Source organism: Carcharhinus amblyrhynchos, chromosome 6 (assembly GCF_965287045.1).
Source record: "Carcharhinus amblyrhynchos chromosome 6, sCarAmb.v2.hapA, whole genome shotgun sequence".
Lineage (NCBI taxonomy): Eukaryota > Metazoa > Chordata > Chondrichthyes > Carcharhiniformes > Carcharhinidae > Carcharhinus > Carcharhinus amblyrhynchos.
In genome coordinates this window covers 52,688,422-52,715,923 of record NC_137329.1, presented here as the reverse complement: position 1 = coordinate 52,715,923, position 27,502 = coordinate 52,688,422, and the positions used below count along the sequence as shown (strand labels likewise).

Here is a 27,502-nt window from a genome sequence, read left to right as displayed (position 1 = left end):
TGACGGCCGTCCTGAACAGTCTGTGGAAACAAAAAAAATCAAGTAATGCAGAAATATATCAGTAAAGGTAACTGAACACATGATTAACTAATATTAATGAGTGTGTCATTTTATCTGATTGGATGGAGCCTGGAGACAAAAGTTAATGAAATAAAACACAAGTCCATCAAGTATAACTGGTCCTGCAGTAAAAATTTTACATAATGCTGTCTTTTTCTTCTCATGCAAATTAACCCTTGGTTGAACTGTTTACACCAACGTTTCCTTTATGCACTTTGCTCCAAATGCACTGACAGTAACTGCAGCATAAATAACACAGCTGCACTTGCTGCAAGGGCCAATGAAGTCCTCCAGAAATTGAATTTTCAATGTCTACCTCAAGCCCAAAATGCCAGTGACTGAGAAAATGAAGTGCCAGCCTGTAATCTGTGTTCTTTTATTTGGGGTCTAACCAGCAAGGCATTTTCAGCCAACAAAATCTACATAACTATTTCAGCAAAAACACTGATGCACAAATGAGATAATACATATGCATAGTGAAGTGCCATAGAGAGAGTGCTGCATTATTGTGGGTGCTGTCTTCTGGATGAGTCTGCAAACAGATTTTGCCTGTTCCAGAAAGAGCACTTGTTCAAATCTCATTGGTGGACAACACAGCCTGCTTTGCAGAGCTTTAGTATAACCAGAAGCTAACAATTATTTGGAAATGCTACACAGTGCTTACTTAACTGGGCTGGTAATCCTGAAGGCACAACAGTTCGAATTCCACCAGGGTAGCTGGGGAATTTAAATAGCTTGCATCAATAATGGTGACCAATAAACTACCAGACAATTGAAAAAAAATCATGAGGTTCATTAATGTTCTTTAGGAACGAAATCTGACATTCTTAACTGATTTTGGTTATGTGCAATAATTAACTCCCTAGTGTTCTAAGTAAGTGTCCACAAACTTATTTTCCCTTACTAATACACAGATTTGTCATAACTATAGAAATCCAGATATGTTTTTTTCAAAAATGTTAGTGACCAAAGCCTTAAATTTTGATTACCACTACTTAACTTGTCTAAAAAATTAAATGGTGGAGCCAAACATTTGAAGAAAAAAAATCAGTCATTTAATCACTTAATGTTACAGACAAAATGTATTTACTTCTTTACAGAGAAAGATGTACATCTTTTCTGACCTTTTGAGGGTGTATTCTAAATAAATGATTCAACAGCAAGAGTTTATAATAGAGTATTTATTGTCACAAGATTATCCAGAATTTATGTAATGTCCCACACAGTCTCATAGACGGTCACATACAAAGATTGGATACAGGTAAAGAGAGCATACTTTAACACATTGCACTTAATTCAGTCTCATTTACAATTTCTGGTCTTCCATTTGGCAGGCCTCTGGTTTCTTGAACAAATTTAATGATTTAAACTTGTGCAGGTCTTGTAAAGCCAAGACTTTGCAACAGGTTGCACCATTTCTTGCATTCAAATATGTAAGATGTTGCTTTTCATATATTTTGAAATTAGAAAGAATTAGGACATAGAACATAACAGCGCAGTACAGGCCCTTTGGCCCTCGATGTTGCGCTGACCAGTGGAACCAATGTAATGACCCTCTAACCTAAATTATTCCAATATAATCCATATGTCTATCCAATAACCATTTGAATGCCCTTAAAGTTGGCGAATCCACTACTGCTGCAGGCAGGGCATTCCACGCCCTTACTACCCTCTGAGTAATTAGGCCTTTTGGCTGCTTGAGTTTCAGAGTCTGGTTCAAAATCTGGCTGATGACTGGTAGCTATGAGAAGGCAAAGATGGCACAACCTTTCTCTGTCGATGTTGTCTTCTTGGTGCTATTCTGCAGTCTGCCCAGATCGCAAGATAATAAAGGATTTCCAGATGCCAGTTTTGGTCACATGGTCAGCAACCACTTTCTACCCAGAATGGCTTAAAAAGTTAAAAGGACATTGATATACAGTAAGAGATGGATTGCAATCTTTCGCATTTGTGGATAACTGGTCTTGAGCTTTCTCCTTTTGAACTGCAAAACTTGAGACAGATTCTAGGAGTCCATCAACTCTGTTTTGACTTAGCTTCGAACAATGGCAAATGTGAAATTCACATTTATCACTAGTCTTGGTTATATCCATTCCAGCATAAGGCTCCTGTTATACAGCCTATGTTACCTCGTGAATGAGTCCAGAGGCTTGCATGATTGAACAACTGAATATTAATAACACAACTACAGGATGCGGTCTAGGTGCCATCTTCATGCCAACTTTTACCAGATTCACTATGCTCCTTCTATATTCATATGTGACTCTCTACATCATAACATGATGTTTTCCCAGTCCAACATCAATCCTTAGTCCTGAAGTTTCATAGTAGCACAAGTGTAAAGCTATGAATATGACATTTTTTACTGGCATGGCACCAATTAAAACCAAAATTACGTTCAAAATAATGCACACAATGCAATGACTTACAAATAGCAGTGCTACCTTGCCTCATCTGACAGTCAGCTGAAATATTTACAAAATGAGTAAATTGGAGCAGCATTGGATGCAGTATTACCCTGACCCATATTAAAAACCTTTAGTTCTGTCATCTGCTTCTGAATGCTTAACACTGGCCAGCCATAGGTGTCAACTTGCAGTGAATAGTTCATACAATCATAGAGCATGTTTACTCCATATGGCACGTACATTGTTTTTTCTCCAACCACCTGGGGTGTGGTATTTTAATCTTCAGCTTGTTGAAATCATATTTCAGCTAAATACACATTAGGAAGCCACAGGCAGTTGGGTAAGGATGAATCTGCAAATCCTCATTTAAAATTCAGGTCAATAGGGAATAAGGCTTACTAGAGTAGAACAGTGAACTGCCACAACTAATCTATCCTAGTCACTGAATGATGAAGCAGAGGAGGCCATTTCATCCACTGTGTCAGCTCTTTTGAAAGTGTTGTTCATTTAGCCCGACTTCTCTGCTGTTTCTTCACAAGTTTGATTTCTTTCTTTCCCCTTTTCCCGGCAGTGCAATGAAGGTTGCAACTTGCAGCATAAAACAGAAGTTCTCATCTGCCTCTTTTGTAAAATTATCTTACATCTACAACATCTGGTTGCCAAATATCCCAATAGTGGAAAGAGTTTTTCCCATCCACGCTTCATAATCTCAAACATCTTAATCAGACCTCGGTGCAGTCCAGGTAACTCAATTGGCTCGACAGCTAGAGGTGGATCAGATTAACACCAACCAGAAAAAGTTCACTATCTATTCCAGTTTAATAGACTGATGGCCTGCCTGCCCTACCCCCAACCCCCCGCCCTACCAGTAGTAAAAAAGAAACATGGTATTTTACCACGGTTACGTGGCTAATTGCCAAGGACCTACCTTCAGGCAGAGTGCCCAAAAACACCCAACAAATCTGTCCCTTGCTTTCTCTGCTCAAAGGAGAACAATCCCAGTTTCCTAACCTCTCCACACAATTGAAATTTCTCATTTCTGGCAGCATACTAGTAAATCTCCTCAGGATCTTTGCCAAGGGTGGTAAAAAGTGGAGAAAAATCTCACATCCTTTACTAGGAAAACAGAGTGCTACCAAAAGGAAAGGGTGAGATAATCAGCTATCTGGAGAAATTTGAAGTTCACCATTTTTCAAAAAATATGTAAACACTGCAGTAAAATTGACATTTAAGGTAGCCAATGCACCAATACTGTAAGCTTTTTATTCTCCAAAATTTATACCTCTTTATAGAGTTGCTCCACATTAAAATACCCACCACCCCGTGCCAAGGTTATCTTTAATCTGCACAGGACCATTACAGGATCAACCATAATGTGTGCATCTGTGACACACAGCAGCGTGGGCAGTGTGCCGTGTTAGCTTTGTCCTCCGAGGCTGGTTTTCTACATCAGAGTGGCTATACTTCAGAAGTATTTCATCAACTGTAGAAACACTTTGGGAAAGGCTCTGTATAAAAAGACTCCAAATAAATGCAAATCTTTCCTTTCTAGAATTATGATTTGTAATCACGTATAATTCAAGAAGTCAGATGAATTAATGCAAGTCAGCAGAACACTGTACCACAGGTTTACAATAAATCAAATACTAGTGCATCAGGTATTTACTCAACCACTTAGAATGGTTGAAACAGCAAGAAACTTTGTTCATCAGTCGCATAGTTTTGTCCTGGGAATTGCAGAATACTATTTTTTTTAAAACAGTATAGAATTCCATTATCAGTCCTTTTTGCCTATGCCAAATCTGAATTAACCAGCCACCTGAAAAGGCTGCATTTATATAATGTCGCTCACGCATATTCTTGAACAATCCAAAGCACTTTACATCAGTCCTGTCGTCTCCAGTTCTTTGCCCCTTTTTCTCTCCCTTTTTAAAATGTTTTTCAATTTCTTTTTAACCCTTTTACGGATTCTGTCTCCATTACTGGTTCTGGTAAGGCAGTCTGCCCTAACTATCTTCTACAAGGGGTAAAAGATGTAATTTCTCCTCATCTCTTTCTTTATTTCTTTGCTGACCTTGATTTTATATCGATTAGTTACTGACAAATTAACTGGTGACAATAGTTTTATTTTCCAATTTACCTTATCAAAATATAACAATGCAACATTATTGGATCTCCTCTTCAAATTATAGGGCAGTGCTGAACATCTGGTGTCATCATTTGGACTGATGGTCAGATAGGGTTCTCCTATTGCCATGATTAAAGCTGTGGGCTTTCATGTCAGTTTAATAGTTTACAATTCCAGTTGGTGTCATAGCTGGACAGGAAGATCCCAGAATGGAACCCTGGCTCAAAAAACTGTAACATTTACTTTTTTTTTACAAAATGTGGAAGAGTCACTGGACTGCTAGTTAGTTTTAACAAGAAAAAGAAACATTAAACAAACATAAAAAAATTGATTATACAATATCACTCATTAACAATTACACAAAGATTTTAGGATTAACATGGATTACAAAGTATATCTTAAGCTACAATGGTTTAATTAATACAAAGTTCATTTTAAGTTGTCACAAATCCAGTTGATGTTATCCCTGGAGACGTCTCAACTTGGAACACCAATATAATTTTCTTTACGGGAATGGTGTGAGGGGTCACATGGAAGACCCAATGAGAAAGAGACCGGCCCAGTCGTAATATAATCCTTATTAAAGACTATTTATTACAATAAATAAAAGACATATATACAAACAGGACTACAATAATCTAAGACAGTTACGTACAGGGACTTTTAAACATACCCACATGGTTTATGTAGAAAGTACCCTTTTTGATCTAAAGTATATTTATGATTTCTGAACACTGTCAGGACAGATGGACGGACGCGCGCACCCCCAGACCACACCCCCCCACCCCCACTCCCTTACCAAACAACATCCATTTCAACAGATCTTTAAATAAATGCCAGCCTATTGTTACCACACTATACATGACTAAGATGATATTCTGGGAAACATCTCCACTGAAGCAAGAGACATGATTTCACTGCTTCCACGAAGGTTTCTGCACTCTTATTTCTTGTATGGTAGCTAGAACTGACTTCCAGGTGCTAGGTGGAATCTGCCTGCCTCTCTGAGTGTCGGCAATTATACTATTTTTCCCTTTGACTGTTCTCTGTGCATTTGCTGCCTGTCCCTGGAGCTTCTGTGGCTCTAAAAAATTAATATATGTTTCCTTCCTATCTTTTTGGGAAACAGACAGTGCTGCCTCGCTGTCATGGAACTTGGCAGCTCTCTGTCGGGGAATTGAACCCTGGTCTCCCACATGACAGGCTGGGATGCCAACCTGGAAACTGATAAGGAAGTTGCTTAATCACCAAGGTGCTTTCTATTAGTATGCCAATGTATTCTTCTAGTCGGTTGACAACTCACTAATCTCGTTATTAGGTGATAATATCCTGTCAAATGTCTTTTGAAATGCTGGTGGCTTTTACCTGTTAATTTTGTTACATTATTGGGAATGCTTGTTACTAGGCACAGTCATGACAAAGTATACAAGATGGCTGTGGTCAAATACACACTTCACTTCCACTCCACTTTTATCAGCAATGCAGTCTCGGATTTACATCTTTCCATTTAGGTTTCCTTCGGCCTAACTGCTTTTACACAAACTCTTGAGACCTAGCCAACTACTTCCACAGTTATTTCAACTCACATTTCACATAAAATCTCTCAAACCTGAAAATGATTTCTGGCATCCCAGCCTTCCTCTCAGCTCTTTCTTTACTGAACAGATCTCTGTTCAAATATCTTTTAACCTCACACTTCTTAGAAACTTTGCTTCATTTCTCTAGTTTCCTTAACCAGCTGTTCTTTAGACAGCCATTACTCCATGGTGCGGACTTTTTTATAGAAAAGCTGAGAAAGGAGTTCCCTCTCCAGCCTTATAAACCAACTGCTTTTACAGAGTTGAGAGAGTTGCCTTCTCCTCATTACATACCACCAGTTGCTCTGGTTTTCAGTTAGAACCAAGACTAAAAAGTTTTTTTTAATCATTACAATTTCCAAATTGCACAGCAACACTGCTGGTTTATATGTAGTCTTTACACCATAACCCTAAGCATAATAGAATTGCAGTTGGAGTTGAAACTAACTTGCATGCGTACCTTTCTCCAGCATGAATCTAGTTATAAGTTTTACCCTTTCAGGCACACCCACTTAAAACTATACCATATTTCCAATATTTAACCTATATAAATATAAATCCCTTTATTTTCATAACAATAGCATTCCTTGAACCAGAGCTTTGGACTGCTGGTCTGTTGGCATAGGATATCTCTCTGTATTGCATATTTTTGGGGATGCAGCTATTTTCCATCCTGTAAGTATTTTTAAAATTTGTTTCTGGGACGTGGGTATTCATGGGATACGAGCATCGCTGACTGGGCCAGCATTTATTGCCCACCCCTAATTGCCTTAAAGGGGCACTTAAGAGTCAATCATATTTGGATGTGGATCTGGAGTTGCACATAGGCTAGACGTCACTGGTGAACCAGATGGCTCATTACAACAATCAACAATGGCTTCATGGTCATCATTAGACTTTTAATTCTTTATTTTTATTGAATTCAAATTTCACCATCTGCAGTGGTTAGATTTTAACCTGAGACTCCCACACCTCCCTCCATCCAAAGCATTACATTAAGTGTCTAGATTACCAGTGCAGCTCTGACAAAAGGTCGCCCAGACTCAAAACAGTGGCTCTATCCTCTCTGCACAGATGCTGTCAGACCTGCTGAGATGTTCCAGCATTTTCTGTTTTTGTCTCTGGATTGCTAGTCCAATGACAATACCACCTCCCCTTATGCGCAAGTCAGCAAAGCCTTCTTTGCTTCATTAGTGCTAGCATGCATTTTTGCCCTGAAAAGAACTGCTTCATTAATGACCTTATTATTCCACGTGAAGCCAAGGATGCATTGTAGGCACCAGAGATTGAAGATATTGAGCCTTTGTTCATGGCAGGTGTAAGTTGTTGCAGCTTTGCTACCGTAAACGTGGCAAGAATACAGGCCTTTTAGATAATGGAAAGTTTGTAAACTTTAGCCTAACTTGCAATCTATGCCTCTAGCTATAAAACCAACCATCATGTTCAATTTACTCGCCTTGCTATCTCTAAAAAGAATGTAGTTCTCTGCTGTAATAGAGCTCAAATTTATAAAGTTTCTCCTTGGAACTAAAGCCTCTTATTCAAGATAAATCTTCGTAAAACTCTTGTGCACTTTCCCTAATTACACTGCCATCCTTGGGCACAATATTTTAACTGTGATTGAGATTTTCATTAGCTCTTTCATAATGCATGCCCCTATAAAACTCATATTTCAGGAAAAAATTCTTAAAATTTCATAGCTAAAAGACCTGCATATTGGAACATCAAGATTATTTCTCTACAATGTTTAAAGTTTCAGTATTTAACATACATAGCTCTTCTCTTTTTCCCAACCTGTATCACTACACACTTCTCCATTAGATTTCAACAGATACACATCTGCTCAATCTATTAACATTTGTGCTCCTGAAGTTGTTTACAGAATTTTTTTTAATTGAAAATTACTTTCCACACTTGTCTGCAAATTTTGATAAATACATAACATTAAGAGCAGCAGCGAAATCTTGAGCAATACTGGGGCCATCCAGGCTCAGAAGTATTAATTGCTGCTGTTTCCTCTTCTAAACAGCTCCCATAAATACTGCCACAATCTCTTTATTCCCCTATTTTTAATCAACTAGCTACATGTGCACCAAATCAAACTTTTGCAAATCCATATATGCAGTACTCCACATTTTTTTTAATCAACGTACTCCATATTTTCGCAAATAGCTGTTAAATTTTGAAAGACAACTTGCAAATCCATGGCAGCCACCTCTCCATATAATCTTGAATATCATCCTATAACATGCAAGGAGTCTAGAAACTGGAAGTCACAGAGCCATAGGCTTAGATTTACAGCACAGAAAGAGACCCTTCAGGATATCACGTCTGCATTGGCCATCAAGGATCTATCTATCCCATTTCCATTTTCCAGCACATGGGCCATAACCTTGCTTGTTACATTGTTTCAAGTGCTCATCTACATACTTCTTAAATGATGCAAGGGTTCCCACTCCGTACCACCCTCTCAGACAGAAAGTTCCGGATTCCCACCATCCTTTAGAAGAAAAAGTTTTTTCTCAAATCCCCTGCTTCTTACCTTAAAGCTAAGCCCCCGGTTACTAACCTCTCTACTAAGGAGAAAAGTTTCTTCCTATGTATCCTTTTAATGTTCTTCATAATTTTGAACAGCTTGATCAAGTTCTCCCTCAGCCTTCTCTGATCTAAGGAAAACAATCTCAGCCTAACCAGCCTCTCTTCATAGCTGAAACGTTCTAACCCAGAAAATATTCTGGTGAATTTCCTCTGCACCCTTTCTAGTCCAATCACATCCTTCCGATAGGGAGGCACCAGAACCTCCTTGCTCTTATATTTTGTATCTCAGTTAGTAAAGATAAGTATCCCATATGCCGTCTTAACCACCTTATCTATCTGTCCTGCTGCCTTCAGGGATCTTTGATCCCTCTGGTCCTTTGAACATAGAACCCTACAGTGCAGAAACAGGCCCTTCGGCCCATCGAGTCTGCACCGACCCACCCAGGCCTTATCCCCATATCCCTACACATTTACCCGGTAATCCCTCTAACCTACAGATCTCAAGACACTAAGGGGCGATTTTAGCATGGCCAATCAACCTAACCCGCACATCTTTGGACTGTGGGAGGAAACCAGAGCACCCAGAGGAAACCCACGCAGACAAGAGGAGATGTGCAAACTCCACACAGACAATGACCCGAGCCAGGAATCGAACCCAGATCCCTGGAGCTGTGAAGCAGCAGTACTAACCACTGTGCTACCGTGCCACCCAAATAAAAGGGTTCTGGGCAAATTTTGGAAGATATCATTAAAGTCTGTTTTGGTTTGAGCTTCCTAGAGTACTGTCATTCATTGTGAATTCTCTGCCTTACTGGTTAACTCACACTTTTCAGGGTTAATTTCTATTCGTCACTAGTCTACCTATCTGACCAACCCATTTATATCATATTTTAAACTGAGGCTTTCCTCCAATTTTTGTGTCATCTGCCAATTTATGAATCATATCTCCCACATTCAAGTCTAGATCAATAACATATATTACAAATAGCAAGAGTCCCACACCACTGGACACAGACTTCTAGTCACAAGAACGATCTTCAACCATCACACTCTTCCTCCACAATAGTGGCTTAATGGCAGGAGGCAGACTAAAACAGATAATGACCATCACATTGTATCTGCACAGAAAGTGACTGCCATGTTTCCTACATTACCATCACAATTACACTTCAAAAAGTTCTTTATTGGTTGTGAAGCACATTGAAATATCTAGTGCTCATGAAAGATGCTACGTGAATGCAAGTGCTTCTTTTTAGGCTACTGGGATAAAGGGTTTTGGGCAAATTTTGGAAGATATCATTAAAGTTTATTTTGGTTGATAGCTAGGGGATAAAACATGCTCCTTTTGATCCAGTTGGGCTAGCCTATTATGATAAGAAGGTAAATGAAAGGAGAGGGGAGGTAACAATGATGGCAACTCATTTTTGCAACCCATCTGTGCATTGCTCAAAGAATATCTATCTTGTCATTTCAGCAGGTATGTTTAAATGTTCCCTGAGGGACTCTATTCCTCTTGTTGACCACTGGATGAGGATAAACCATAATTTGAACCTAAGCTGAGATTGACGCTCTCGACCTCCTCCACCATTGAGACCACTTCTACATCTGTGACATTGCCCTTAACTGCCCCATCTCAGGTCATCTGCCACTGAAAAGCTCAGCCACGTTTTTATTACTGCTAAAGGTTCTACTTTTTGAAGTCTCTTAGCTTGTCTCCCAGATTTTGCCCTCTGTAATCTTCGGCTCATCCAAAGCATTGCTGCTAGTAGCATTATTCACACATAGTCCTATTCACTCATTATCTCTGTGCTTGCTGATCTGATTCAGAAACACCAGTTTTAAAATTCTCATCCTTGCATGCAAATTCCTCCATGGTCTTGACCCCCCCCCCCCACCTCTAATCTCTTCTGGTCCTGAATTGTCAGAAATGATCGCACTCATCCAATTCTGGCCTATTGTGCAGCCCCAATTTTCTTTGCTGGCTGTGCCTTCAGCTATCCAAGCCAGAGGCTGAGGCACCTACTCTTAAGCCTCTCCACTTACTTCTCCTTTACAATATTCCTGAAAACCTACTCTTTAACCAAGCTTTAGGTCACCTGATCAATCTATATATAATATATATACACATCAGAGGTGATATATTGAAACTATAATACACCCTGCTAAGAGTAAGGCTCAACTTAGCCCCAGGACATAATGCAGAAAACAACCATCAGGCTTGATTCCTTGTGCCACAGAACATTCAGGAAAAAAGATTTATTTGGCAAAGCTTTTGGTACTCATCAGGACATTCACAAGAATATAATGCAGGTGAAATCAATAAATTTATGCTGCATTTGATTTATTGTCACATGTATTAGTGTACAGCGAAGAGCATTGTTTCCTGCAAAAAGCATTCCATTCATAGAGTACACTGGGGAGAAGGAAAGGAGAGGGTGCAGAATGAAGTGCTCCAATCATAGTTAGGGTGTAGAGAAAGATCAACTTAATATAAGGTAGGTTCAAAAGTCTAATGGGAGCAGGGGACAAGCTGTTCTCAAGTCGGTTAGTACACGACCTCAGACTTCTATATCTTTTATCCAACAGAAAAAGATGAAAAAGATTACGTCCGGGGTGCACAGGGTCCTTGATTATACTGGCTGCTTTCCTGATGCAGCGGGAAGTGCAGATTGAATCAATGGATGGGAGATTGGTTTGCATGATGGTCTGGGCTCCGATGCTTTCTATGGTACATGTGTAAAAATTGGAGAGAGTTGTAGTGGACATGCCAAATTTTCTGAGCCTTCTGAGAAAGTAGAGGCGCTTGTAGGGTTTCTTAACTATAGCTTTGGCACGGAAGGACTAGGACAGGTTGTTGGTAATCTGGACACCTAGAAACTTGAAACTCTCAATCATTTCCACTTCGTACCCATTGAAGAAGACAGGGGCATGTCCTCCACCGTGTTTCCTGAAATCACTGTCTCCTTCACTTTACTGACACTGAAGAGAGAGAGATTGTCATTGCACCATTTTAACATAAGAACATAAGAAATAGGAGCAGGAGTAGGCCATCTAGCCCTTCGAGCCTGCCCCGCCATTCAGTAAGATCATGGCTGATCTGTTGTGGCTCAGTTCCACTTTCCCGCCCTCTCCCCATAACCCTTAATCCCCTCTCTTATCAAGAACCCATCAACCCGCTTCTTAAAAATATTTAGCGAGGCAGCCTCCACCACTTCAACGGGCAGAGAATTCCAGAGATTCACCACCCTTTGAGTGAAGAAGTTCCTCCTCAACTCCGTTCTAAACCGCCTCCCCTTTATCTTGAGGCTGTGCCCCCTAGTCCTACTGTCTTTTTTGAGCGGGAAGAGTCTCTCCACCTCTATCCTATCCATCCCATTCATCATCTTATACGTCTCAATGAGATCTCCCCTCATTCTTCTAAACTCTAACGAGTACAAGCCTAGTTTATTCAGCCTCTCCTCATAGCTCAATCCCCTCAACTCCGGTATCAGCCTAGTAAACCTCCTCTGCACTCCCTCCAGGGCCAAAATATCCTTGCGCAGGTGCGGCGCCCAAAACTGCACACCAGGTTCTCTCTCTCTTTCGTCTACTCCAACTCATCATTGTTTGAGATCCAACTCACTATGGTGGTGTCATCAGCAAACCTGAAAATAGAGTGGGAGCAGAATTTGGCCACACAGTCCTAAGTGTATAAGGAGTGTAGTAAGGGGTTGAAAACACATCCTTGCGGGGCACTGGTGTTGAGGATAATTGTGGAACAAATGTCCCTACTGATTGTGGTCTGGGGTTAGGAAGTCTAGGATCTTGTCGCAGAGGGAGGAGACGTGCCTTCGGCCACGGAGCTTGGAGATGAGCTTTGTAGGGAAAATGGTGTTGAAGGCTTAGCTGTAGTCAACAAATAGGGGTCTGAAATAAGTGTCTTTGTTATCAAGGTGTTCCACGGTTGAGTATAGGGCCAGAGAGATGGCTTCTGCTATGGACTTGTTGCGGCAATAGGCAAACTGGAATGGTCCAGGCAATATGGGGGGCCAGATTTAATGCATGCCAAGACCAGTGTTTTGAACCTGTTCATAATGATGCATGAGAGAAATGTACTGATTGGTTGGCAATTGGACTCAATGGTAGAGGCATTGCCATGGGGAATGCACCAGCTGATGATGACAGTTAACTACTAAGCATTGTTTGAAACTTAAACCAGGCAGCTTGACTTTGGTCATGGCATTGCCCTGAGGAATGAACCAGCAAGTGGCTATCACTTAATTTGTTTATTAAGGAACAGGTGCAACGTGTGTATATGTTCTTTCTGCCTCCAAAGAACAGGACCTTGTGTATTAATATGCGTAGCCTCCAGTGCACGCAACGGCACCACACTGACCCTAACAATTTTAAATTGATTGTCAACATAATTCTTTTATACAGAGGATTATTTAGCAACTGTTGTCCAATCACAGCTATCACACGAATGCATGACATGGCATATGAACTTCAGGGCTATTATTATGCTAGACATGTAGGCTGTACATCCCAAAGACTAGCAAATCATAATAGCATGTCCCTTCCGTTGTTCACAACAAACACGGTGCAGACTGCACCTAACCAGTTTGGTTTTGTAAAATGCAAAACAGCACTGAATATTAGATGTGATTCCACGATCGGACAACACTTGCAAAATAATCCTGAGCTAAGAGTTACATAAGAACATAAGAAATAGGAGCAGGAGTAGGCCATCTAGCCCTTTGAGCCTGCCCCGCCATTCAATAAGATCATGGCTGATCTGTCGTGGCTCAGTTCCACTTTCCCGCCCTCTCCCCATAACCCTTAATCCCCTCTCTTATCAAAAACCCATCAACCCGCGTCTTAAAAACATTTAGCAAGGTAGCCTCCACCACTTCAACGGGCAGAGAATTCCAGAGATTCACCACCCTTTGAGTGAAGAAATTCTTCCTCAACTCCGTTCTAAACCGCCCCCCCTTTATCTTGAGGCTGTGCCCCCTAGTCCTACTGTCCTTTCTGAGCGGGAAGAGTCTCTCCACCTCTATCCTATCCATCCCATTCATCATCTTATATGTCTCAATGAGATCTCCCCTCATTCTTCTAAACTCTAATGAGTACAAGCCTAGTTTATTCAGCCTCTCCTCATAGCTCAACCCCCTCAACTCTGGCATCAGCCTAGTAAACCTCCTCTGCACTCCCTCTAACGCCAAAATATCTTTGCGTAAGTACGGCGCCCAAAACGGCACACAGTACTCCAGCTGCGGCCTCACCAATGCCCTATACAGCTGCAGCAAGACCTCCCTACTTTTATATTCAATCCCCCTCGCTATGAAGGCCAGCATCCCATTCGCGTTCCTGACCACCTGCTGCACCTGCAAGCTGGGTTTTTGCGACTCATGCACAAGGACCCCAAGGTCCCTCTGCACCGTTGCCTGCTGCAGTTTTTCGCCACATAAGTAATAATCCTTCCTACCATTATTCCTACCAAAGTGGACCACCTCGCACTTGCCAACATTAAATTCCATTTGCCATTTCCTGGCCCATTCGCCCAGCCTATCTAGATCCTTCTGTAGACTCTCCACACCCTCCGCGCAATTTGCCGTTCCACCAATCTTGGTGTCATCAGCAAATTTTGACACCATACACTCGGTTCCCTCCTCCAGATCATCTATATAAATGCTAAATAGCTGAGGCCCCAGCACCAACCTCTGGGGCATTCCACTAGTCACCAACCGCCAATCCGAATAGCACCCATTGACCCCCACTCTCTGCCTCCTATTTGACAACCAATCCTCTATCCACGCTAACACCCTACCCCCAACTCCATGTCCCCTGACCTTCTGCAATAACCTCTTGTGAGGTACCTTGTCAAACGCCTTCTGAAAATCAAGAAAGACCACATCCACCGGCTCTCCTCTATCCACCGCCCTAGACACATCCTCATAGAACTCCAGTAAATTTGTCAGACACGACTTCCCAGTGACAATCAATTTAAGATTGTCAGCCACACTCCCAATGTGGCGCATTCGCCACAATGTGGCATGGGACAGAGTCTTGTTCTCTGCAGACAGAAAGAGTATGTATATACATTGCACCTAGCTCATTAAACAAAGTAAGTGACAGCCATTTGCTGGTTCATTCCTCAGGAAAATACTCTGACCAGAGTCAAGCTATCTGGCTTAAATTTTCATACAATGTCAGTTAACTGTCAGTTACTACCAGCTGGTGTATTTTCCATGGCAACGTCTGTACCACAGTAAGAAGTCTGACAACACCAGGTTTAAGTCCAACTGGTTTATTTGATAGCAAACTCACAAGCTTTCGAGGTTTCCCTCTTCGTCAGGTGAATGAAGAGTTCTGGCCTCAGACAGAGCATATAAAGCACAGACAGTTTACAGATTACTGATTAGAATGCGAATCTTTATATCTAACCTGCTGTTCAAGTCTTAAAGTGGCTAACAATGTGAGTGGAAGGAGCACTGAGCACAGGTTAAAGAGATGTGTTTTGTCTCCAGACAGGACAGTAAGTGAGGTTTTGCAAACCCAGGCAAGTCATGGGGGTTACAGATAGTGCGAGATGAACCCAAGATCCCGGTTGAGACCGTCCTCATGTGTGCAGAACTTGGCTATCAGTCTCTGCTCAGCAACTCTGCACTGTCGTGTGTCATGAAGGCCACCTTGGAGAATGCTTACCCGAAGGCTTACCTTTGAGCAAAGGTAAGCGTGGCGACTCAGGGATTTTCACAGTAACTTCATTGCAGTGTTAATGTAAGCCTATTTGTGACACTAATAAACTTTAATAAGTGTTCTATCTTGAGAGTAGTATTTTGACTCTCCCAAAAGATGTGCCACAAAAGTACTGAGTATAAGCTTAAGATATTATCAATGCAGCAGAACTGGGCAGTTAAAGATGAAGAAAGCAGTATTTATCCATTTGCTCACATCCATGCAGATTTCTCATACACTACACATGCAGCTTATGAAGAGCACACTTGTGTTTTAGATGCCGCACAAACACAAGAGCTGAAGAATGGTAAAGTTTGCACTGATTGAAGGACAATGCCAATTTACTTCTATTCTTACCTGAAGGTACAAAGTGGTGCTAGATTTGCTTTTAATAGAATTCAGAATTAACCTCACCCTCCCCACTGCAATGGCCCTTATTGTCCATTTCAAGAAATCACTCAGAAGTTGTCAGTGATAGAATAAAGAAACTAGATTTCTCTCCCATCAAATACAATACCATTAATGGTATCATGATATTGTATCAAATAATTATCTTGCTGTATTGTCAAGGATCAGGCTTTGAGATTGAGCATTATATTAATGGTCAAACTGTTTAAGAGAAAATTTTGATCCGGAATTGATTTACAGACTCTGGTTAATCAAGTTTTATTAACAGATTTTACTTCATAAACAATTACTCGTTTTCCTGTTTCATCGGTGTTAAGTTAAATATTTGTAGAAGTTTATACTCCTTGCTGGAAAGATCTGGACCTTTAACTCCTGGTACGATGGTCAATCCAGTCACTTGTTCTAGCCCAGTAAACTACACTGCGGAACCATCAGTACCATGATGTAATCAACTGGTCAAATCAGCACGAATCAGAAGGTTATCCCTCACTACAATGCACTATTCATCTTGCTTCTAAATAACCAACTCAATCCTAGAGCATATTCTGCTTATTTTAATTTTGAATTAAAAAGCTGCAAAAGTTGGGCGAAATCAGTAAATAAACAAAAATGCTGATATGAAAAATGGCAAAGGATGCACCAGCAAAATGAAGAAAGCTCTACGAAGCATTCTATTTGAATTAATACTTACGGTAAAAAATGAAGACAGTGGGAACACAACACTCGATTCCTTTCAGGTGTCCAATGTCAACACTCTCGGTCAGATGCAGCACAAATGACCAGATATAAAGTGACATGGGGACTACATTACAGTTAAATGCAAATATTTGCTCCACTAAAGCAAGCTTACACAGAGAATTATGTTCTGTTTCTTAATACTGCCTATAATAAATTATTAGTGGCTTTGTATGCAACCAGTTTTTTTGCCCCATTTTGAGGAGGCTTCTACCATGAAGAGAAAATTGAAATGATCCAAGTTACGCGTAAAAGCTTTAGATTGTAAAAGCTTGCAAAATAGTCAAATACATTCGGTATTATGTAAATATGCAAGACAAATGTGATAGCCTTTTGGGCTATTCCATTTCCTGTGTCATTCTTGGTAGGATCATATAAACACTTATTTACTCTAAGATTGAATCCATAATTTGAAATATGAATATTAATATACAGATGAAATTGACTGCTTTAAACAGAATGGATCAATATTCAAAGATCATCTATAGTATATTAATACACTATGAAGATACTTTAAGGCAGATGGGAATCAAAATCAGAATGGAAAGAAGCGAATAATTCAATTTTCCATAAAACATATCCATGACGTGGAATTTAGCTGAGGAATTATTAATTTCAGTGCTAATATGCCATGCTAAAAGGGCTGTTAAATTAAAAACAGTCTCTTCAGACTGGGCTCCTACAGAAATCTCAATGTTCTGACTGAAGATCAAGCTTTGAACTTAAGAACAATTAAATGGAATTGAATGTTGAAGCATGAAGGATACTGTAGGACAGTACTCAAATTTCAGATTTATAGTCTTACTTCTGCTATTAAAACAAATATGAGTGCCAAAAGAACAAAAAGTGGTTCAAAAACTTGGTACAAAATCACTGTATCCAAAATGTGGAATTCTAAAGTAAAATGAGATAAAGTAAACAACAAATTTTATTTCAGTAAAATGTTAGTGTATATTCAAGTACAACCTTGACTATTGCACCAGCCTTCTTAGAAGCATTTTAGTATTTAATAAATGATTAAGCAGAGCAGTTGAAGTCATGTGAAGGATCTATCTGCGTTTGCAGCCATCAATAGTCAGACTGGCTATGATATTCAGAAATGAGAACAGTTCAAATCAGCATTTAGTTCAAAGTAGCATTTGTATTTCACAACTCAGCACAAACACTTATGTCCATAATGAGCCCTTGCAAAAAACATCCACTGAAGAGCTTAACTAGAGATGTAATCAACACCAATGTTTACCACAGCTGTGAGGAGCAAAGCTTTGACAGTATAAATCTAGTGCACAAATATATGGGCCCCAATGCAATTTTGTGGGGAATGCTTAAAAACATTTGAATTAAGAACCAAAGACAATTTCCTTACCTGAAAAAGTATGAAGATGAGGAACAGCTCATATACAACACTGACACACAACCAGAATCTCCAGTATGCTGCAAAAGAGAATGTACAATTATAGAATACTTAAAATAATTGATGACTTGAGTTCCAAAATGTACCATGTTGCCTGGAAACTGATTGCCAACCAATTGTATGAAAGCTGTGATATAGGCAAAACTAGTCCCTCACTATGTTTAACCTCCTCCAGTCCTATAAATCAGTTTCCCAAACTTGTCCAATCCCTTTCCATTGCTCCACCAGTGGCAGCTGTGCCTTGAGCTGCTTAGATCTAAATTCTGCAATTCCCACCCCAAATCTCTCCAGTCTCCTCTAAAAGACATTCTTGAAAAACAATGTTTTTAACTGTGGTTTCGATAGTCTGTCCTAATATCGCTGTAGGTCTGTACCAAATATGGTTTGATATTCCCTCTTGCAGGCCAACTTTTCTTCATCTTTCCCTACATGGATAGACACACCTCATTGCTAAAGGTCTCGAAATTATACAGCAGTAGTGTGTATTTTAATGGTGCATATTTAAAGAGTGGTAATTGTGCACTATTTCAAAAAAAAACTTAAGATTCCCCTATTATTTAATCTCAGAAGCAAACCTAAAGGCATCCTATGACTTTGCACAAGACAAATGGAATGCAGGAAATAACTTTCATTTCTTTAAAATTGAATCCATATTGTAGAAATGTACATACACTTTCGGAAATGAGGAATTGTTAAGACTGAGTCAAAGGCAAACCTCCATTGAAGAAATGAAGTCCAATATGGCACAAATCCTATCCACTGATTGTCTCCTGTTTGAGTTTATTAAAGCCACAGCTCCTTTAGCAAGATTGCTTCCATAGTGCACAATGTGCTTTGACATGGAATGCTTTAATTGCATACAAAGAACTATGAATTTAAGTAGAATGTGTCAAAGTTAATTATACATAGTTTATATGGGCAGCATGGTAGCACAGTGGTCAGCACTGCTGCTTCACAGCTCCAGGGTCCAGGGTTCAATTCCCGGCTCGGGTCACTGTCTGTGTGGAGTTTGCACATTCTCCTTGTGTCTGTGTGGGTTTCCTCTGACAGTCCAAGGGTGTGCAGGTTAGGTTGATTGGCCATGCTAAGAAATTGTCCGTTAGTATCCAGGGATGCGTAGGTTAGAGGGATTAGTGGGTATAATATGTAGGGATATGGGGGTAGGGCCTGGGTGTTCAGTGCAGACTTGATGGGCCGAAGGGCCTCTTTCTGCACTGTAGGGTTCAATGATCTATGATCCATATGGAAATTAGCCAAAGTAATTTGGCATTTATTTCACAAACTGTAAATATGTCTAACTTATATACAGTAGAAGCAACTCTGAGTGCCGTTCAAGACAAAGCTGTTTGGTCAACTCTATTTCAGGAGGCCATTACATAAAATGAATTATTTATACAGTGTCTTGAATAGGAATGCTAACTAATTTTACAAATAACAAACTATTAGTGTGCATCATCAAGAAACAGCAGGAGGTAGAGGTTGGAGAGCTCGAAAGAGTCTTTTGGTAACTGGTGAAATTGTTGATGTGTCCCCATCAGTAATATTAACTTTTCTGTTCTCTCAATAAGTACTGACTAACCTGCTACTTGCTTCCAGCACTTTCTCTATGGTAGATTTTTAATATGCTTGTTATACATTTTATCGAATAACCACAGTCATTTGCAAGAGTCTTGGAAGAGGTCATCTTTTGACCAGGGTACTGAGGAACACTTAGAAATGTTGTTTTTTTTAAATTTAACACAACAAACACACTTAGAAATGAGGTGAATACTTAATTTTAATTGTTAATTTTATGTATTTTTCAATATGTAGTTCAAATGCATTTGGTGATTCAAACTTCAACCTGCATTAACAGAAGAAACCTCTGTACAACCAATTTAAAAAGCTTGCAGAAAAAATTGATTAACAATTCTAGATTTTTCCTCTTGGCTTCCAAAGGACAGACTGTAGTAATTGCTTTCTACCATCAACAATAAATTGCCATTTAGTCATTTGGTAGTACAGGACATAGGTACTGCTGAAAAAAAAATCACATTTTGTTGAGGCTTTTCATCTTGCAATCACCAGGACAATTCACAAGAATATTCATGTCAGGGGAAACAACTTTATACTGATTGGTTGGCAAGTGGTAGAAGCATTGCTATGGAGAATGCACCAACTAATCGTGATAAAAAATAAAACTGAGGCTAGGCAACTTGACTGACTGGCCAAGACATTGCCTAAGGAATTAACTACTTTATTTAGCTGAAACAGGCACAATGTGTGTACCTGTTCTGTCTGCAAACAACAGGACTCTGTTTATTAATATATGCACCTTCCAATGCATGCAAATGTGCTACATTGTGAGCCCGACTGTGAACCTTTAATTGATTGTCAAGGGTAATTTTTAAGTACACTGCATATTTAGCAAACGTTCCCCTATCACCAAATCACATCTAATGTCGAGTACTGTGTTTTATCTGAGCAAGACCTCATTGAGTACAGTCTATACTTTGCCTAATGCAAATAGCAGAAGGGATGGGTTTCTTGGTACAAACTGCCAGTTTTGGGGACATTATGTACTACACATCTAGCATCACACTGGCACTAAAATACATATACCACATTACAGGCAGAACGCCTTTTTGACTTGAAGGCAGCATCCTGTTAGGGCCAAATATCATTTGTTTTGCTACTGCATAATACTAGTGAGAAATAGATAACTTCACCTGTTGCTCAAATTTTTGAGATATCTTGCCCTTCCAGGGTAACCCAAGGTAGAATGGGCACTTTTCAGAGCTGAAGGTTATATAGCCTTGGGCTCATTCATGGCTTTGTGCAATACACAACTTGAAATGATCTGATCAGAGACCATAGGACATAGAACAGTACAGCACAGTACAGGCCCTTCAGCCTTCAATGTTGTGCAGAGCTAGGTCCGAACCCAAGGTCAAGCTTTCCCACTCTATCATTCTGGTGTGTTCCATGCCTATCCAATAACCACCTGAAAGTTCCTAAACTGTCCGACTCCACTGTCACAGCAGGCAGTGCATTCCACACCCCAATAACTCTCTGAATAAAGAATCTACCTCGGGCATCCCACCTATAGCTCCTGCCCCCTGGTAACAGCTACACCCACCCGAGAAAATTGTCTCTGAACATCCACTCTATCTATCCCCCTTATTATCTTATAAACCTCTATTAAGTCGCACCTCATCCTCCTCCGCTCTAAAGAGCAGCCCCAGCTCCCTCAACCTTTCCTCATAAGATCTACCCTCCAAACCAGGCAGCATCTTGGTAAATCTCCTCTGCACTCTCTCCAATGCTTCCACATCCTTCTTTTAGTGAGGTGACCAGAACTGCACACAATATTCCAAAAGTGGTCTCACCAACGTCCTGTATTGTTGCAGCATAACCCCACAACTCTTAAACTCAAACCCCCGTTAATAAACGCTAACACACTATAAGCCTTCTTCACGGCTCTATCCACTTGAGTAGCAACCTTCAGAGATCTGTGGATATAAACTCCTAGATCTCTCTGTTCCTCCACATTCCTTAGAACCCTGCTATTAACCCTGTAATCCACATTCAAGTTTATCCTACCAAAACGCACTTATCAGGGTTAAACTCCATCTGCCACTTTTTGGCCCAGCTCTGCATCCTATCAATGTCTCTTTGCAGCCTACAAAAGCCCTCCACCTCATCCACTACTCCACCAATCTTGGTTTCATCAGCAAATTTACTAAACCGCACTTCAGCCCCCTCTTCCAAGTCATTGATAAAAATCACAAATAGCAAAGGACCCAGCACTGATCCCCATGGTACACCGTTGGTAACTGGCCTCCAGTCTGAAAATTTTCCCTCCACCACCACCCTCTGGCTTCTATGAGACAGCCAGTTACTTATCCAATCAGCCAAATTTCCTTTTATCCTACACCTCCTTATTTTCTTCATGAGCCTACCATGGGGAACCTTGTCAAAACCTTACTAAAATCCATGTATACGACATCAACTGCTCTACCTTCGTCTACACACTTTGTTACCTCCTCAACGAATTCAATCAAATTTATGAGGCAAGACTTACTCCTCACAAAACTGTGCTGACTATCCCTGATTAAGCTGCATCTTTCCAAATGGTCATAAATCCTATCCCTCAGGACCCTTTCCATTAACTTACCGACCACTGAAGAAAGACTAACGAGCCTATAATTACCAGGGTCATTCCTATTTCTTTTCTTGAAGAGAGAAACAACATTCGCCAGTCTCCAGTCCTCTGGCACAATCCCCGTGGACAATGAGGACCCAAAGATCAATGCTAAAGGCTCTGCAATCTCATCCCTTGTCTCCCAAAGTATCCCATCTCTTGCCTCCCAAAGTATCCTAGGATGTATCCCATCTGGCCCAGGGGACTTATCGACCCTCAGGTTTGTCAAAATTGCTAATACATCTTCCCTCAGAACATCTACCTCCTCCATCCTATCAGCCTGTATCACACTCTCATCCACAAAAACATGGCCCCTCTCCTTAGTGAACATTGAAGAAAATTATTCATTCAATGCCTCATCTATCTCTTCTGACTCCATGCACAAGTTCCCACTGTTATCCTTGACTGACCCTAACCTCACCCTGGTCATTCTTTTATTTCTCACATAAGAGTAAAAAGCCTTGGGGTTTTCCTTTATCAGACCCACCAAGGATTTCTCATGCCCCCTCCTAGCTCTCCTCAGCCCTTTTTTTAAACTTATTCCTAACTACCTTGTAACCCTCAAGCGGCTCAACTGAACCTTGTTTTTTCATCTCTACATTTGCATCCTTTTTCCTCTTGACAAGACACTCAACCTCCTTTGTGAACCATGGCTCCCTCACTCAGCCATTTCTTCCCTGCCTGACAGGGACATACCTATCACGGATACACAGTATTTGTTCCATGAACAAGCTCTACTTTTCGTTTGTGCCCCATTCCTGACAGTTTCTGTTCCCATCTTGTGCTCCCTAATTCTTGCCTAATCGCATCATAATTATCCCTGCCCCAATTATAAACCTTGCCCTGCCGTGACCCTATCCCTCTCCATTGCAATAATGAAGGACAACGAATTGTGGTCACTATCTCCAAAGTGCTCTCCCATAAACAAATCTAACACTTGACCTGGTTCATTACCCAGTATCAAATCCAATGTGGCCCCACCTCTTGTAGGCTTATCCACATATTGTGGCAGGAAACCCTCCTACACACGCTGTACAAAAACTGCTCCATCTGAACTATTCAACCTATAAAGGTTCTAATCAGTATTTGAAAAGTTAAAGTCACCCATGATAACTACCCTGTGACCTCCACACCTATCCATAATCTGCTTTGCCATTTCCTCCTCCACATCTCTATTACTATTTGGGGGCCTTTAGAAAACTCCTAACAACGTGATTGATCCTTTCTTATTTCTAACTTCAGCCCATATTACCTCAGTAGGCAAATCGCCCTCAAAATGCCTTTCAGCAGCTGTTAAACTATCCTTGATTAACAATGTTACTCCTCCACCTCTTTTACCGCCTTCCCTACTCTTATAGAAACATCTATACCCCGGAACTGCCAACAACTATTCCTGTCCCTGTTCTAACCATGTGTCTGTAATGGCCACAACATCATAGCCCCAAGTACCAATCCATGCTCCAATTTCACCTACCTTATTCCGGATGCTCCCTGCATTGAAGTAGATACACTTCAACCCACCATCCTGTCTGTCTGTACACTTCTGCGACCTTGATACCTTCCTCAGTACATCATGACCCTCAACACTGGCTTTTGGAGTACAGCTCATTTTCCCATCCCCCTGACAAATTCATTTTAAACCCCCCGCCCCATGAAGAGCCGTAGCAAATTTCCCTCTGGTTCAGGTGCAAACCGTCCTGTTTGTACAGGTCCCACCTTCCCCAGAATGTGATCCAATTATCCATGTAAATGAAACCCTCTCTCCTACGCCATCCCTGCAGCCACATGTTAAGCTGCACTCTCTTCCTGTTCCTAAACTCACTAGCACGTGGCACCAGCAACAAACCAGAGATGACAACATGCTTTGTCCTGGCTCTCAGCTTCCATCCTAGCTCCCTAAATTCCTGTTTTAAATCCCCATCCCTTCTGCTACCTATGTTGTTGGTACCGATGTGCACCACGACCTGCGACTGATTTCCCCCTTCCCCTTAAGAATTCTGAAAATACAGTCCGAGACATTACAGACCCTTGCACCCAGGAGGCTTCATACCATCCTGGAGTCTCTTTTGCTGCTGCAGAACCTCCTACTGTCCCTTTGACCATTGCGTCCCCAATTACTGTTGCTCTCCTGTTCTCCCCCCTTCCCTTCTGAGGCACAGGGACGGACTTAATGCAGGAGATCCGGTCATTCTGGCTTACCACTGGTAGGTCATCCCCCTCAAGAGTATCCAACGTGATATACTTGTTGGTGAGGGGAACAACCACAGAGGATCCCCGCACTGGCTGCTTCCTCCCAGCCCCTCTCACCATCACCCATCTATTTTCATTCTTTGAAGTATCTAAATCCCTGAAGCTTTTATCTATGATCACCTCTGCCTCCCAAATGATCCAAAGTTCATACAGCTCCAGTTCCAGTTCCCTAATGCGGTTTTTGAGGAGCTGGAGATGGGTGAAATCAACAGGGACACTGACAGCATCCCTCACCTCAAACATTCTGCAGGAGTAACATTGCACTGCCTTTCCTGCCATTCCCTCTAGATAATAAGGAGGAAAGATCTTGCCTGATAGTCCCTCACCCCACTGCAGGTTAGAGGAATAAGCTAAAAAAAAGCTTACCTGCTCTCACTCCAAGTCTTTTTTTTAGGTTAGAGGAGGGGGGAGGTTGGGAGATTCTACATGTGTAGAGTCTCGGGTTTCCTCCCTATTCAAATTTATTCGGCGAAAGAAAAACTTCCCAGGTCTCACTGGGGCCTACTTCCGGTTTTAAACTCCCAGTGCCTTAGAAAAGAAACTCCAAAAAAAGGTAAAAATCCCTCTTACCTACTAGCTCTCTTCACTGAATTACCACACCAGCTGCTCCTCTGAAACAACGAGGACATTATCAGCCTAGACATTATTTCACAGGATGTCTTTGATGCGCCCTATTTCAGCATCAAGCTTGCATGGTGAGCAAATGGCTTGGGCTCGATTTACAAGACTACCAACAAGGTATTCTTTTGGCTTAGCAGTTAATTGTCACCATTAATTGGTGCATTCTCTATGGCAATTCCTCTACCACAGTTCACTTGTCAACCAATCTCACACAGCATAAAGTTAGTGCTTCCCCTGATATTGGTATTCTTGCAATTACCCGATGAGTGCAAGATGAAAAGCTTTGACAAAATGTCTTTATTCAGCAATATTCAGACTGCCATTAGTAAATTATCACATATCTATTTTATGACGAGCAATACTGACTCAAAACAAACTTTTTTGCTCATCATAGATACTAGTAGACCTGCTGAATTTTTCCACATTTTCTGTTTCTATTTCAGAGTTTAAAGTTTATTAGTGTTGCAAGTAGACTTACATTAACAGTGCAATGAAGTTGCTGTGAAAATTCCCTAGCTGTCATATTCTGGCACCTGTCTGGGCACATTGAGGGATAATTTAATATGGCCAATGAACCTAACCAGCACCTCTTTTGGATTGTGGTAGGAAACTTGCAGACACAAGGGGAATGTGCAGATAGTGACCCAAGCCAGGATTCAAACCCCAGTCGCTGGTGCTGTGAGGCAGCACGGGGTGGCACAGTGGTTAGCACTGCTGCTTCACAGCTCCAGGGACCTAGGTTCGATTCCCGGCTTGGGTCACTATCTGTGTGGAGTTTGCACATTCTCCTCATGTCTGCATGGGTTTCCTCCGGGTGCTCCAGTTTCCTCCCAAAGATGTGCGGGTTAGGTTGATTGGCCATGCTAAAACTGCCCCTTAGTGGCCTGAGACATGTAGGTTAGAGGGATTAGCAGGTAAATATGTAGAGATATGGGGGTAGGGCCTGGGTGGAATTGTGGTTGGTGCAGGCTCTATGGGACAGATGGCCTCTTTTTGCACTGTAGGGTTTCTTTGATTTTTATGATTCTAATCACTGTGCCACTGTGATTTTCTGGCATCCAGTATTCACTTTTATTTTTATCTTCTAACTTGCTGCTTGTTTACTAATCTCTCAATAGAGAAAGGATTGTGCAGCATGCTGAACAATCTACTTTCGAATGTTTTTCTAGTGCGTGACCAATTTGCTCAGTGCACAGGCCCTGTAAAGATTTTTGCACAGTCATGCATACATGGTAACTTAAAGGGGCCAACTTGTTTGCAGTCTGCACAGGAACTTTCAGAGTGCTTTCAGAACATTTATGCCACACCATATAATCTGTCAAAAATAAAACATGACTTGCACTTATTAAAACCCACCAAAGCTGAGAGTAGAGGATTGCATTTGGCAGGCAAAACACCAGTTTAAAAGCTTGTACCTGAATCTTCCATGGTGCTCGAATTTCAGAGGGTGTTCTAACTAGTCCCAAATTGCAATAAAAACCACAAATATAGCAATTGAAGATCATGCTGCACTTTGACACACACAAAATTAATCTGAACCACACTACTGTAATACATGCTTTGAGAGAAAACAGACAAATGAAGAAACACCTCATAGAATCATAGAAAATTATAGAAACCCTACAGTACAGAAAGAGGCCATTTGGCCCATCAAGTCTGCACCGACCACAATCTCACCCAGGCCCTACCCCCATATCCCTACATATTTTACCCACTAATCCCTCTAACCTACACATCTCAGGATACTAAGGGGCAATTTTAGCATGGCCAATCAACCTAACCCGCACATCTTTGGACTGAGAGAGGAAACCGGAGCACCTGGAGGAAACTCACGCAGACACAAGGAGAATTTGCTAACTCCACACAGACAGTGACCCAAGCTGGGAATCAAACTCAGGTCCCTGGAGCTGTGAAGCAGCAGCACTAACCACTTGCTACCGTACCTGCATCAAAATTGGTCTACGATTTATGGTCAGGCATCATACTGTGGTTTCTGGGTTACTCTGGTGAATTTAGAAATTGCAATCACTGAACTTATTAAGAAATGTGGTCAAAAATAGATTTTGTGGTTATTAGAATAACTACAGATAGAGATGCTCAAATGGTTGAACAACAGTTCCCAAGCTATTAGACCTGAGGAGCAATCATGTCAAAGAAAGCACCCATTGTGGACAAAGGATAGCTCTTCTGAAGTCGTGTGTGAGTTTGCTTTGGGAGCAGGAAGGAACCTCACGCAACTTCAATTTGGAATCAGTTTCTATTCTTTCAAACATGAAGTGGGTTTGGTGGAGTCTATGATGGAATGAATTGCACTTAGCCTGTCATTCAAAATAGGTTTGACAGGTTGGATGATATTTTTCACAAACCATACGGTAGTCCAAAAGCCACCTGTACAATTATGCTCAAACCCTCACCAAGGTGAAAATAAACTAAAAAAGTTTAATTTGACAAGTTCCCTAC

At 41.0% G+C, this 27,502-nt stretch overlaps 1 protein-coding gene across 1 annotated transcript in view; it reads right to left on the bottom strand.

Moving 5' to 3' along the window:
• The window catches only part of LOC145344333 (phosphatidylserine synthase 2-like), a 62,072-nt gene that overhangs the window by 4,393 nt on the left and 30,177 nt on the right, over positions 1 to 27,502 (bottom strand). Inside the window, exons 4-5 of the mRNA XM_080191462.1 lie at positions 17,941 to 18,008; positions 5 to 20 (exon numbers count right to left, since the gene is read on the bottom strand). Coding sequence (XP_080047588.1) covers positions 5 to 20; positions 17,941 to 18,008 — 84 coding nt within the window. The remainder of the gene's footprint in view (positions 1 to 4; positions 21 to 17,940; positions 18,009 to 27,502) is intronic.